At 36.7% G+C, this 16,101-nt stretch overlaps 1 protein-coding gene across 5 annotated transcripts in view; it reads right to left on the bottom strand.

Moving 5' to 3' along the window:
* Positions 1 to 16,101, bottom strand: part of LOC126162517 (zinc finger protein ubi-d4) — a 255,780-nt gene that overhangs the window by 96,124 nt on the left and 143,555 nt on the right. For 2 of the 5 annotated variants that reach the window (XM_049919081.1, XM_049919083.1), the window contains one exon: positions 6,106 to 6,459. The exons of 1 other annotated variant lie outside the window; for it this stretch is intronic. In XM_049919081.1, coding sequence (XP_049775038.1) covers positions 6,106 to 6,459 — 354 coding nt within the window. The remainder of the gene's footprint in view (positions 1 to 6,105; positions 6,460 to 16,101) is intronic. 2 more of the 5 variants (XM_049919082.1, XM_049919084.1) reach the window with 2 other exon arrangements.

Genomic DNA, 16,101 nt, shown 5'->3' with positions numbered 1-16,101 from the left:
GTTTTTTTTAATGAACATTATATGAAAGGATCATTTTACAACACTCATTTAATAAGATTGCATTAATGCAAATTTCAAATAAAAAAATGTTTTTATTTATTTATAAGGTAATAAACATATAATAGAACTACTACAATACTTATTTACAATGAACACAATACTGCACTGAAATGGTGCAGACGTTAGATAGTACACACACACACACACACACACACACACACACACACAAATCAAAATCAGTTGGTTCTACTGAGAAATTCATCAATGGAGTAGGAGGAAATGGCCACCAATAAATCCTTTAGGCTTCTCTTAAACTGAATTTCATTGGTTGTTAAGCTTTTTATGGCTGCTGGCAAGTTATTGAAAATGTGTGTTCCTGAATAATGCACACCTTTTTGTAAAAGACTAAGTGACTTTAAATCCTTGTGAAGATTATTCTTATTTCTAGTATTGATTCCATGAATTGAGCTGTTGGTTTGAAAAAGTGATATATTTTTAATGACAAATTTCATTAAGGAATAAATATATTGGGAAGCAGTAGTTAGTATCCCTAGTTCCCTAAACAGGCTTCTGCAGGATGTTCTTGAGTTCACACCACATATAACTCTCATTGCACCTTTTTTGTGCCCAGGAAACTTTAGGTTGGCTTGATGAATTACCCAAAAAATAATCCCATATGACATTATGGAGTGAAAGTAAGCATAGTACGCCAAGTTTTTCATTTTTATATCCCCTATGCCTGACAGAATTCACATTCCAAATAGAGATTTGTTTAGACGCTTCAGCAGTTCTGTGGTGTGCTGCTCCTAGTTGAATTTATTATCAAGCTGTAATCCCAAGAATTTAAACACTGTCCACTTCTTCTTTCTGCTTGTCATGGTATGTTAGGCATATACTCGTGGGACACCCCTTACAAGTTCTGAACTGCGTGTAGTGTGTTTTTTCCAAGTTTAGTGACAAAGAATTGGCTAGGAACCAGTGCTCAATGTCCAAAAATATTTTATTATTTTCCTATACAACACCACATTCCTGTAGCCACCTGGAGATAGCCTGTCCTTGGTTGACTTCAGAAGTGGTATTGGAATTGCCTCCCGCAATGGATCTGGATATTTTGTTGAAGAGGCACAAGAGGACTTTTTTGCCTCCGTGTTTAGAAGTCTTAGCATGCCATGTTGAATCTTCTCGGGTCCTGGAGCAGTGTCACAAGCTGCTGTTAGTGAAGACTGTAGGTTCAAAATGGGGAAAGGGTAGTTATATGGTTCCGAATTGCCAGTCGAAAACTGTGTTTCTCCATGTGTTCCCATTGTTGGCAGAATCGATGATTCATGTAGTAGGCAGAGGTCAAATGACAAAAGTGTCTTGCCATTGTCTATGCTATTTCCATAGGTGCTGCTTGAAGGACACATTTTTTTTAAAAAAATATGGCAGCTACTGGGCCTGGACTTTTATTCCCTGTGTTGACTCCCATACCTTTGCAGCAAGTGCTGAATGGTTAAGGGCACTTAAGAATTCTCTCCATGCACTCCTTGATGATTCATTTAACTTTGGCCGTTACCTGCCAAAAGGCAGGTTGTCTCCACTAAGCTCATTCTTTCCCTTCCTAAAACTACGTAACATAGCTCGACTGTCTCTATCTGCTAACTGACATTCCTCATTCCATCAAGGGACACATTTTCTTCTAGGCTGGTTTGAAGACAAAGGAACAGATGAACCAGCAGCAATAGTGCATTACAATCATCAGCACTTTCTGACTGAAGATGGAATTCCAGAGTAATTTCCTGATTATGAAGATAGTGACAATGGCTCAGAATTTTGGGGAATTAAATCAAAAAATGTTTCAAACTAAGTATGTTGTATCCTTAGTCAAATTTCCAGCTGGAAAGACTAACTATGTGATTTCAAAGTGGTCTTATTTTCAAATACAACATCAGAAGAGAAAGGCACACACAAAGTCACTTCAGGGGGAAGGAGTGATATTAGTCTCCTAGGTATCGCACGTATACAGAGGGGAAGACTTTGGTTGAGAGAGAAAACTGTGAAATGGACGACGACTGATTATATGCCAAATATGGCTGTATTTTCCAGGCAATTTGACCATTGCACGAGAATAATGTGTTCTCAGGGAAGCAAGAAGCTGACTGGAAAAGGGTCATTTAAAGATGCATACTATCAGTGTAGCGAGTACAAATTCACATAATGTACATTATAGTGCTTCAAAATTTATTGTGAAACACAGAAAAACATTTCACAGAAGGCCCTCAAAAATCATACAATTTAGATATTACATTTATTTAACAAACTTTTGATGTTAAAGAATTGCATTATTTTTTGAAAAATTCTGTACATATACACGTATTCAATTTTTCCTCGTTTTAAGGACGATATTATAGAAAACACATTACGAAAGTACATATCAATTCAAGAGCAAGGTGTTACACACCACTTTTAATTAGAAAATATATATTTTTCATTAATAAAAATACTGCCACCATGGAATAAACTTTCTAATAAAAGTTACTAGAGTTGAAAAAATGGTAAAAACTGAGATTTTTAGCATAGGTTTCCACTTTACAGCTCAAAATGCAAATTATTAAATTGTTAAATTACAACTACAAACTTATTTCTTTAAGTTATGGATAAAATTGAAGGCTTCTTGGACTTAATCTAATCCAAAACAGCCAGGGGTACACTATTAACTAGGTAGTGTATCTGCTCCAGCCTTGTGCTAAAAAATAGTTAGTTATGAAAACGTTTAAAATATTCAGTTCACCAAACCATTTGTGAATCCATTAGGGAAAGTTTTCCTGTAGTTGTAGGGCCATTTTACTCTAAAAAGATATCCAGAAGGCTTACAATTTGTTTATCTGTCTCCAAAGCAAACTAAGTTCATAATCCAAAACTGAGAAATATAAATGTAATTCTCTCTCATATCTGGTGTTCTCACACACATTTGACCTGCTTTACTACTACACGAACTGTACTCCAGTAATCACCCCATTACAAAATGTGCTCCATCATTTACTTATAAATATACTCTCGTGAGCACAGAAACCTACCTGTGTGATTTTCAGGAAAAAGTAATCTGGATTCTGAATAACTTGCCTCTCTTTTCTAACATCCCCTTAAGGAGGGGTCTCATCCTCACAATATTTGAGTTGCTTTCAACCTCGCATTTCAAATCTTCCCAACCTGTCTAGCTTTCCTCCCCAGGTAAGGAACTAATGATTTTAAAAGTTAGGATACTCTTCTCTACTTTGAATTGTCTATTGACAGTACTTGAAATGTAGCTGCAAGAAGGTAAAGTAATGGGCAGCCATTCTGTCATTTAATTTTACAGTTTTTTTTTTTTATTTTGGTACAAACTCTTTAAGGAGCATGTCAAAGTTTCTTTAAAGTTCTCATAAATTAAAGAGCTTACGGTGTTATCCTGCTGCAAAAAGCCACTCCCTTTACAATTCTGACAGATAGAAATAGTAGTATCCCATTATTAGTATATTTTTTAGTTCCTCATTTACTGGCAAATTTCTGTGGGTTCTTTCATAAGTGTGTGCTTTGATCTTAGGTGCATCATATGTCATTATGTTGAATAAAAATTTCATAATGGTGAAAAATTAGCAGTTAATTGCTCAAGTAATTATCATTAATAACGTCACTGATATCACGTAAGCCAGAAACTGCAGCACTGTGATAGCATCTTACTGCAGATGATTTCCTCATTAGAATCTCTTTCCTTATCAAACCCCCAATCATCAATCACCTCCACATTTTTTGGCTTTGTAATGCTGCTTGGCTTTCTGTTTTCCCTGTCTTCCTGCAACTTTTAATCACATTTCCTTAACCCCATGCAAAATAGTGAACAAAAAGAAAGGAAGAAATAATAATTACTGCTTTTCCAAATGTGCATTTCTCTGTCTTACAGCAACTTTTAATCACATTTCCTTAACCCCATGAAAAATAGTGAACAAAAAGAAAGAGAGAAATAATAATTACTCCGTTTACAGATGTGCATTTCTCTGTTCAAAGGAAAGAGAAAGAAAAGTAAAAGGAAAGAAAAGTAAAGACATTGAAAATGTCTCAAAAAGCAATATAAGGTGATTGATATTAACAGTTTATAGCTCATGTCAAAATTCTCTAATGTAGCTGTCAACTAGACAGCTAAAAAATCTCTCCGAATGAGTAGTATCAAATGAAAAACAGAGAACAACAACAAATGTTTTACAGGTAAACTTGGAATATTCTGCAGTTTATCACAAACAAAATTCTCCCATGACCCTGCATAGTAAACTAATATAAAACAATTAAGTAAAGAGACTGTACTAAAGAGTTCTTTGGTATGTGTTACAGGTCATACCCAATTCTTCAGTCTAAAATGATTGTACAAGAAACAGTCACAAATTAAGTATTCATTTACATTAAAATTATGATGAACAGCCAGCTGTCATTAGTGTGCATTATGAAAAGAAGTGACAAAGAACAAAACTAATGAGGTGTCAAAGTATGCAGAATTGGCAATTCTGGAAGTAAAACATATACAGTTCATGTAAATATATAACTAGCAACAGACGATTACAGGTTCCAATGCAAAAAGGAATAATGATGAAAAATCTGAAATATAAAATTTAATAGCAAATAGAACATTCCCAACTGATTTCACCTGTATGCGAAATAGCTAATTCATGCAAATAAAATGCTGAATAATAACTGCAACTATGGAAAGCATAATTATGAAAATTGAAAAGCTCAATGATGCAAAAGTCACATGATGACTAATGTAAGACAGTAAAAGGAGATGCTACCAGCTGAAAATTGCTACTGGAAATACACAGCACTTAAATCCATGAATATAAAAATCAACTGCATGGCAAAGAACTACAAAATGTCATATGGTGTACAATGGGCTTAAAAAAGATGTCTTTTCTCGTAAAAGTTTGGAACATATACATCTACACTCATCACATGATGCTATCTGTCAAATAAAAATGAACTATGTCAGAAAGTTCCAAAATGGTATCCGCAAGCAGGTCAGTCTTTTTGTAATGTGCTCACATTTATAGTGATACAGATGCATGATTGTTGAAACAATTGCTTGTTTAAGTAAGTAACATAAAGACTGGCTATTAATGGCAAGTGTAGTGCATGTTCTCATTTGAAATATTCGCATCAGATTTGTTTTATGAAACGCAAACATGTATTTGCTCAGAATGCAGCTGTCATTAGTGTCGAGAATCCACTGGAGAACACAGCGTAAAGACAATTACAAGAAAACCAAAATGGCTGTTCCAACAATACTGTTTCATTAAGTACACATCTAATGACTAATAATGTACATGTTTTTGTGAGAGACGAATTTAATTCTTAAATGCTTTTCATTATTTCTGAATGCCTTGCACAATATTGAATTTTTAGACTGGCAATGCAAAAACAGTTGGCAGGTTTGATTAAATTAAATGAGATAGTTATCTAAAATTTCTAGCACTCTGATGTTCCATCTAATTTTCTTCTTACAATTAAGAAACTGTGTACCACACCATCAAACAAATAAGTAACTGGTGGAAATTGTTATGTAACTAGTCAGTTCCTCACACAACTTAAAGGGAAGGAAAAACCGTGCAAGAAGCCTTAACTGTGAATATGACAGTGACAGCACTGTGTTAGAATATTTTTCACTCATGAGTTAGCAGTATGAGACTTTCCACATAAAAGGTGGTGTTGCATGAAGCACACAAGATCCCAGTCAGAAGCAGTGGCTTTAGCATCTCAACAGAAATGGTACACAGTCACAACACTCACAAAACACTATGAGAAACCCAATGCATAATTGATTACTGACGTAATTTGAGGAACGCACCAAAATTATTTCACTCACAAATTGGTGGAGAGTAAAAAATGATACAAATTCATACAAAATGCAAACACAAAAATAAAAACAACAACAAAGAAATGCAAGCTCATATAATGAAGAAGAAAAAGTAGCTAACAGACTTGAAGGAAGAGCCACAACTACTCTCTACAAGGGGTCATCTCGCTATCTGTCCAGCATGCCAGTCAAGAGGTAGAGGGTATGGCGAGACTCTGACATGAGCTGCCAGCTGGCAGTGAGCGTACCAGGGGCACTTAGGAAGGTGAGGTAACTGTCCTGGAACTTGCTCCAACCTGCCTCCGGTTGTGAAGGCACTGGCACTGGAACCTGCCCAGCTGGGCCAGGGCCCTGCTGTGGTTGCAGAGCCAACGGCTGCAGTTGCTGAGCCTGTGGCGTCTGTCTGGCGAAGGGCTCACCAGCGGGTGTGGGAGCAGCAGACGTGTGGGCAGGCCCGGGTGAGCCCACAACTGGGCTTTGGCCCCCTCCCTGAAGAGGCACCTGTGCCTGCGTCGAAGGGGCATCTCCGCTCTCCTCATCCTTGTGAGAGTGAGTGTAGTGGTACGTGAGCCCAGGTCGGGTCTTGTACCGCGCTCCACACACTGAAACAAACTTAACCTGCACTTCAGACTGCCTAAATGGATATGAGCTGATGTCTCTTCGACCTATAAGTTTTTGTTTGTTTTAAAATTGAAGAATAATAGTTAAAAATGCTATACTCAAAAGGTAATAAGAGGCTTTGGTTGCAGCTGACAGATACAGACTTGGATGTAAACACCGATTTGGACTTTCAGACCACATGTAGCTTAATAGTTGGAAATAATAAAGGATATAACGTTTCAGACAGTAAGTGTTAGGGTGAAAATAAATACAGTGATGGATAGCACAACAGAAATGTAGCACGAGTCAACGCTCATTCAATGATCCGAAATCCTTACAACTGTATCCTACATTGCAAAATACGATTCCTTTTGCCAACCCCTAGAATGTTTCTTACGGCGGTTTTCGAATTCACTATCTGTGTTCAGGTGTGCAAGTCATCACACGGTACACATAATTGGGTACCTTGCACTAACATTATTTGCTCTTGTTTCCAATCGCATTTCATTCATGGACAGCTTTCAGGAAGAAAAACTGTCTTAATACTTCTTGAAATGCCCAAACTCCACTTTTAAAGATAAGGGGTTTGGGGAAAGTGGGAAGGTGATCCTACGATCACACTTCTCACTAGTTTGATGTGGACCACTATGAATTCCTCTCCTGTGCCAACCTCTTCATCTTAGAATAGCATGTCTAACACTATTATAACTTTCTTAAAATAAAGGAGAGTTTCTTGTGACTTTAGAGAAGCCCTCCACGTGATGAGTGAGAGCTTTCTTACAGGGTAGCGCCACTGAAATTTCATACACATCCTTGTAGTGCATACCAATGAACTAAACTGTCACAAAATTGTGCATATCTTCTATGAACTTATTTTCTTCAGTAATATGACTTGATATGGATCCCAAAAAGATGAACTGTACTCAAGAATTGGCTCTTAAGCGTTAAGTATAAGCAGTTTCTTATCAGGAAGTTACACCTTCCCAAAACACTCAACAACTATAGTTTGACGTCTGACTAACCCACTATAAGAAATAGGAAACATTTCTTTTCATTCTTTTCACTGCTTCATCTTCCCCAACATTTTATTTCATCAGTGCACATTTAGCTTTCACTAGTAATGGTTCTGCCACCACCACCACCACCACCACCGATATGAATCATCATCGCCACCATTACTCAACCCAACTATCAGCTTAAAACACTGTGTAGAACACCAGTTCTTTAGCTTCCACAAATATTTCCCAAGCAAATACTACAGCTAGAGGTCTGTATGGCTGTGGATATCCACAGTAATAGTGAAACTGCAGATAAAACCTTGCAAGTACATGAATATCTGTAGGTATTTTTGTGGATATCTACATAAATACATAAATAATTACTTAGTATTGAAATGTTAAAGGTAGGTATCAATATTATCATACAATTTTGATCAAATTGTTATCTTTGCTGTTAATGAATGTGGTTTCATGAGACAGTATGGAATGTCTCTTATAATGTTAGCTGAAAACTAGCAATCAGCAGGCATTCTTGGAATGCTAGCAAGACCCAGGTTTAGCAGAAGTCTGTTTCCATCCTTACTTTCTAGCTGTGACTGTTCTGACTGCAACTATTGACTGTGTTGCCACAACCTTGTCTTTTTTGCAATCTGTGAAAGATGTTTTGGATGACATACATGGCTGCTGGCTATCTGTGAGTTGTGAATTCTTAACTTCCTGTTACTGACAGCTAATCCTTTTTAATGCTTGGATGACCACCTAAAGAGTGCATTGGAGTAAACATTACTGAGAGTGCATTAATAAAATTAACACTATGAATATAATCTCACGTATGGTGGAAAAAGCTGACAATATATTAACGCAGGAAACAAAACTGAAATTGTTAATTTGGCAGAAATTTGCTTCCTATCTTTGGCAAGAAGAAAATCAAAGATATAGTGTTTTTTTCTTGTAAAATAGTGTATTCTCACACTGGTCAAAAAACTTTAATATCCATGGGCTTGTTGACGTGGATCAAGGGATGGCAGAAGCGGACCAAGGGACTTCCAGATGTGGTGCAGACAACATCTCTTTTAACAATGTAGATTTCTAACTACAGCCTAGCTCAAAGTTTATATCTGCCAGTGCCCCTCTCCCATTCATTCAAACTCCGTAGATGCTATGCTTCAGACTATTAAACTAATGCCCTGCATGAAAGACAAGACTGGGAGCACAATGCAGCAGTTGATTCCAGACCTAATCTTTCCTTCTGCAGCAGAGCTTGTCTTGAAACAATCCTCCTTTATTGCTATTATCTCTTAAATTTCATTCATGTATGTTGCACTTGACCACTGCAGTTTCCTTCATCCCTTTCATCACACCAAGTGCCTTTCTGTAATTGTTCTTCACTTTACCAAAGCATCCACATTTATCTGTAGAACTCTAAAAGACATTTACATTTCCTTTGTCTCTCTCATCTAAAGAATCTCTCTGATCTAAAGAACTGTCTGCCTGTCACTGCTCTTTGCTTAATCATTTCCCCCATAGCTCTGCACTTATTTTATCTGTACAGCTCAAAAAAACAAGCAAATGTGATCTGAAAATTTAGGGCTTATTGTTTACATCCAAATGTGTTTGGCACATGTGCGACAGCCTCCAATTTCACTAATGAGTATAGCTTTCTACTGTTATTCAAATTTAATATCTCAATAATTTTATCTGAGAGCTAGTAAACGATGTTCCACATCCCAGGTCTGTCAATTCATGGAGTGTTTGACTGTGTCTTTTGAAGGGCTTCGCATAAATGAAGAACTCTTCAAAAAATAAAAAAATAATAAAGCCTCTTACTAGAGTGACAACTTTTTCTACCAATCAGCTGTCTTTTACAGTTAAAATAGTAGTTGGCACTCATTTTTATTAGTCACAACATTGGGGACATTCCCTTTCACACCTATTTTCTGAATGTAGTGAAACAAGAGTATACTAGAGCAGAAATGAACTTTCATAAAACATCCTCTCCACCTGTATTTTCCTGTTGTATTATTAAATGTCAAAGCTTTATGTGGCAGAAATACTGATCAAAAAATTGGACTTCATGGCAAATACCTTGCAATAGTGATATTAGAATTTTAGGACAGTAAGCCACCTGTGACAATCTGTACCTATAATTGAAACATAAAAGTAAGTAAAAATTGTGTTATGGAACCCAGTAGATGAAAACATTTGATGTAAAAATTTTCTAGTTTGCAGCATCACATCACTTTACTACAAATAAGTTACATACTGTTAAATGAAATGAACAAGTTTTAATAGAACAGAGCTTCCTAATGAGAGTATAATTTACAAGACACCTCTCTAGGGGCAAATAGATGCTTTAGACATACTGGGGGGAAAAAAATTGTTCCATCAGCAAGAAATTTCACTACGATCATCGTCAGCATTTTGGCCGAGGGCTGCAATAATTCGTCTAATGCACACCTTTTATATTAGCATGTGCATGTGCAGAGTAGTTTGTTTGTGCAAGATCAGATGCTGACTGCTTAATGCAGTGGGTTTCTTGGCTGCTAGTCTGTGCAATTTAAGCCCAAAGTTTGCATAAAATTTTCACGGATTTTGTTTCTTAAGACCTCAAAAAAATAATTATATGAGTTGTGTGAGGTCTATTGTTTATAAGCAGTCAGGTACTGTCGTATGAATTGTTGATGAATGTGTTGTATATTCATTTCAAGAAAATAAATATTTTTTTTTATCAAATGAAGTGTAACAAGTTCAGTTAGATAAGTGTCCTGAGAGTTTCAGAAAAGGATGTTTTTTTGGCAGCACTAAACCTACAATTAGGAAGAAGCGGCAGACCAGAAGATGGTTACCAAGCTTGTGGTGAATACCAAGAAGTGTGACAAGCAAAGTAATTTATTATACCAGCTGAAGAAGAAATTCATATTAAACACAAGAAATTCTTATAGACATTACAATCCAGAGGACATATGTGGTATAGGTTACTAGAGTAATAGTCATAAACAGCACCGTTAAACAGCAGGACAAGTAAAGTGTTTTCTCATTTGAACAGTCAGTGCAAAAGAAGCTCTTGTGAATAGGAAATGGGGTGATTTAATAACATTTATAAAAGACAGTCAATACGGAACTGAGACGTATATACATTGAACTGCAAGCAGTTATCTCACAAGCTGGTTCTCATACAGTATAATGATCATTATTGATATCTATTTGTCAGCCTTGAAATTTGTTTATGTAAAACAGTAGATAGTAACACAAAAAACTGCCTTATAAAAGCACTCAAAATTTACCCATAGGTGATCTTCCCTTCCCTGAGCAATAAACTTATATAAAAGATGAACCATCAAGTAAAATATATTTTTGTTGAGTTTAATATACAAGAATCTATTCTTTCACTCTCTTCGAATTTTGGTATTTGCAGGTTTAATTAGAACAAAAATTTGGAAACTGATATGAGGTAAAGCCCAATGTTCTGTAATTTTCAATGCAAAACAAACTTTAACTTGTATGCAACATGTGCGTGATACTTTCCTCCTAGTACAGTGCAACATTTCTGCCCCCAAATAAGTTATGCTTGGAAGAGAATAGAATGACCCACAAACAACAAAAGGCATGAAGATATAAACTGATGGCATAGACAGAATAAAAATGCAGGGATTAAACAGGTAAGATGACAGCAGAATGTGGAAAAGAATGGACAACCCAAGAGTGAAGGAGATATTAGTAAATTAAGGCCAGAAGAATCATGACACCAAGGAAAAAAGATTGGTCTTTATAGTTTTGTCCATGACAAGGTAATTAAAAACGGAGCACAAGCTGAAGTAGGAAAAGCTTTTCCTGTAAGCAGTTTAGAGAAAATGCGGAAAAACCTAAATCCTGATAATAAGATAGAGATTTGACACTAATGTCTATTAAATGGAGGTCCAATGTCTTAACTGTTGTACCTCCTCTCTCAGCAAAGCTGCTAATTATTTATAAGTTGCAATATTGGAGATTCAGTGCCCACCTCCACTTTGGAAGTAAGAGTGTTGAAGGTGGGGGATACAAATGTCCAGATTGATATCTTTGTATCACTGCTGTTAATACCACAGAACTGTCAATAGTGGGCCATTTGGTGATGTTAATCTGGACAGTTTGCCTAAGACCAACTGACATACTTTATAGTAATACACTTATTTTTGTGTAGAACTGGAACACTTAACACTGATAAGTGTTTCAAAGTGAGATACTCAACATGTGTCACTCATCCAAATTTATCTTCTGCCTGTCTCATCTTCCTTGTTACTAACTATATAATGTAAGACAAAAGTGTTTTCTTTCATTAAGAATAATGGTTGCACAACAGGTTAATAGAAGTGACACACACACACACACACACACACACACACACACACACACACACACAAACACACACAAGGCTGCACTTAATGAGTGAAACTGTGAAGACACTCATAGCAACTCTAAAAAAATTGCCCTGAGCACTATGGGACTCAACTGCTGAGGTCATTAGTCCCCTAGAACTTAGAACTAGTTAACCCTAACTAACCTAAGGACATCACAAACATCCATGCCCGAGGCAGGATTCGAACCTGCGACCGTAGCGGTCTTGCGGTTCCAGCCTGCAGCGCCTTTAACCGCACGGCCACTCCGGCCGGCTCATAGCAACTCTGCCTGGTGGATAGCAGCAACAGCATTTTCAATGTTCTGCTGGAGCTGTCCAGTGTGTGAGCATTATTTGAGTACAGCTGATACTTCAATTTGCACAACAGGTAACGATCGCTGTTAGAGAGATTAAGTGACCAAGAGACAACACAGCATCTGCTCATTGAACACATCAAATCTTGCTGAAAATTTTCATACAGCCATTCAAATACTAGTCTTGAGAGTATGCAGTAGCTCTTTAAAATACCGATAGGGATTTTCTGATGCACAATGGGACATGTTCTGTGAATTCACATACACTGACAGGCTGAACAAGGTCTCATATGGAGAAATGAAAAACTGAAGATCCAGAAGCCCTGATTTCGCCACCAGCAGAATTCAACATACAAAATTCATCTAGTCACTTTAATTCATGCACAACAGTAAATCTGTAAGGATGCAGGTGAAAGGCCTTTTTAATAAAGTTTCACAAGATGACCTATTAATTACCGCTTGAGATTTTGTAGTTGAGTGTTCCAAGGTTTCCTGTAACTGAGCAAGATTTTTCTGTGTTAACTCTTTTCAGATAGTTACAATCCCCACCCCACCCCCCTTTGGCTACAGGGTACATTTCACCCAAGTTTGTCACTAACAGGAGACCACATGACAGTTGGATTTTTATATCTTTTTATATTTACAATGCGTGAAGTTCAGAGCTCAAATTTCCACCTCCCGTAACAGTTCGACGTAACATTCAATAACTTTACTAGAGAAAACTGTCTTTGAAGTTTTCTGAGCATCTTTAGTACCCTAAAGTAAGATCGGTTCTTCGACAGGCAGCGTTTCTATGTGGTAGAATGCTCACATGACGTGGGGGAGGGGAGAGTGGCGGGGTTGATTCCAGGCTGAGGTAAGTTTTTAAACAAAGGTTCATGTTCTTTGCACATTCCTGTGTAGTATAAAATATATAAAAATAGAAGAAATTTAATGTGTAATTTTTTTAGCTTCAACAATCTTTACAACAAATCTTCGACGGAGGATTAGTAATTAAGAATTTATATTTGTAACAAAAATTAGAGTTTTGTGAGCAATATGTAGTTACGAATAAGGAGATGTGCATTTTTGATAAAAATAAGTTAGTTGTGAATCAATTTGCCTTTATTTAATGAATTTTATATTTAAATGACATAGGAATTCGAACTGAATGGAAAAAAAGAGATCAAAATGAGATTCAAACCAGCAATTTCATGATTATCAGTCTCGAGCGCTACTCACTTTTTTCCACACTTATGTATTTTACCCCCCTCCAAGAACCATGGACCTTGGTATTCGTGGGAAGACTTGCATGCCTCAGTGATACAGATAGCCGTACCATAGGTGCAACAACAACGGAGGGGTATCTGTTGAGAGGCCAGACAAACTTGTGGTTCCTGAAGAGGGGCAGCAGCCTTTTCAGTAGTTGAAGGGGCAACAGTCTGGATTATTGACTGGCCTGGCCTTCTAACATTAACCAAAACGGCCCTGCTGTGCTGGTACTGCAAATGGCTGAAAGCAAGGGGAAACTACAGCCATAATTTTTCCTGAGGGCATGTAGCTTTACTGTATGGTTGATACAGTAGCATGGAGAGCTGTCTCTGGACTGAAGACCACAACAACATGTATTTTACACTTCACAAAAATGCTTGATGAATGTGAATCTTTATTCAAAAATTTGCATCAGACAAGAAGTGAACCCAGTCTCCACATGTGGCAGGAATGTATTCTATCACAGAGCTACACTGCCTCTCAAAAAAACTAATCTGACTTTTGGGTATTAAAGCCGCTTGGAAAATTTCAAATTTATTTTCTTGAGAATTTTTGAGAGTTGCATCAAACTACTTTAGGCAAATGATAATTGGGTTTTGAACTTCAAGTACTATGAATATAAAAAATTACAAAAATTTGTTTGCCACACGGTCTCCTTGCTAAGTGCTGCATTGTAGACTTCACTGGACACTTTCCCTAAACATTTCCAATCTTAAACTCCTGCACAAACAATTCTGCACACATTTTAAATGAATTGTGCTTGCATAACATCCTACAATAAACACATGGCACCATTTTGTGTTGCATCCAACTGGTCACCACACACATCTGCTCCTCTCACTCACTCAATGTTATGACACAGCATGTTACGACAGAGCATGCCAGAGATAAACAAGTGCAGACTTATGACCGCAACTGATTGGTGCACTGAACCCATGGTTTCTAGCATTTTCTATTATGGCAATTCTCCTGTTAATTAACAAGGGTCACGTCCATGTCAATCTCATAAATATTTTCCTGGCAAGTTTTATTTTACCACTCTGTATATACATAATTTATGATGAAGTCGTGAAGGAGTTTCCAAACTGATAAGGCCCTCAAACATTCTTTTTTTGGAACTGGATGATGTAGTGCATTACATAAAAATTTAGATAAGTCTACAGCATTCTGGTATCCAAAGTTTTATTGAAACAAAAAATATTGCCAATTTGAATAATTTTATGAATTTCAAAGACAGCTAACTTTTTGAATCAAATTTTAATACAGAAACACAAAAACTTCATGGCTTCTGCCAAGAAATAGGAAATCAAACTAATATGTATGTAGGAAGATTCACCTAATTCATCTAGATGTGATAAGGGACAAATTTAGGAGCAAGTAATGAAATAATTACTTGCCTGATGACATTACACACTGAACTGCGAACTTTGGAAACTATCAAGACTCATCCAACACAGGATCCTAATTTCCAAGATACTTCACATAAAGTCATTTTCTAATTACTTTTCATCAAAATGGAAAAGAAAGTGTCATTCTGCAATAATAATCTCTGCTTTTGCAAATGTATACAGTTTTACAATCCTACTCTGCTAGGTTTGTCAAACTGCTCATAGTACGATAAAACACAACCAGCGTATGATCAAATTCATGAAAACTTAATAAATCTCCCAAATCATAAAGACACATTTTATGTACAACAAACTTTGCAGATGTCTTAGTTTGCAGCTTGATTATTTATCTAACTTTTGCTTACAATGTTCCTCCTTGCCAATCATGTTGTCCTTCAATCCCAATTAATTTCTTGAAACTTAAGTACACCACTTCAAAATCATCATGCTGGTCATAACTTTCCAGATACCCACAGGTGGCCATGATATGTACACAGACCAAGAAAGTTCTTTGCTAGGTTCCAATAGATAAGGAAACAGAGAGGAGCCAACCTAATAGAAGCCAGATAATGACGTGAGAAACCATTACAGAGCAGCTTCAGAAGAAAAGGAAGATTAGGGTTGAATGTCTCATCAATGATGGGGTCCTTAGAGACAGAGCACAAGCTCAGACTGTGGAAGGAAATTAGCTGTGCCCTATCACAGGAACCAGCCCAGCATTCATCTTAAGTGCTTTAGGAAATCACAGAAAACCTAAATCTGGATGGGTGGATGGAGATTTGAACTGCCACTCTCCAAACTCCAGTGTCTTATCACACATGGCTTGGTACTTAAGAACATAATGGATGGTGAAGTTGGAGAAGGCCTTCACCCAGAAGCAAATATCAAATGGATGCTGCTGATAAGGGCGATTATGTTTAATTTATTATTTTTTACTTCTTCTTGTGATTTCAATCAACCACAGACACAGCAAACATGGTAATTAAGGCACACTTTTTTGCATGTAACTAGTCTTTTTTTTCACTTCTGTTCACTCTCTCATTTATGGTTTCTGCAAATGTTTACATGAAACAGAGTTTAATTTTCATCTATTTTCATTTTCACTACATGTAATAACATTTACATAAATTTTCCCTCAGTGACCTCGAGAGACATTATTAAACCGTAGCAAAAGGCCCTAGTGCTTGCGTGCAGAAATTTTACAACTGATCTGATAATGATTATTAACATCCCAATCGAAGACCAAATTGCCTCCTGATAACTCTGCTCAATTTAAAAATCTCTCCAAGTAGTGTCTTTTGCATTAATTGCCTTTCTT

This window comes from Schistocerca cancellata, chromosome 2 (genome assembly GCF_023864275.1).
Source record: "Schistocerca cancellata isolate TAMUIC-IGC-003103 chromosome 2, iqSchCanc2.1, whole genome shotgun sequence".
In the NCBI taxonomy this organism is placed as follows: domain Eukaryota; kingdom Metazoa; phylum Arthropoda; class Insecta; order Orthoptera; family Acrididae; genus Schistocerca; species Schistocerca cancellata.
The sequence above is the reverse complement of the archived record's forward strand: the minus strand, read 5'-3'. Positions and strand labels throughout refer to the sequence as shown.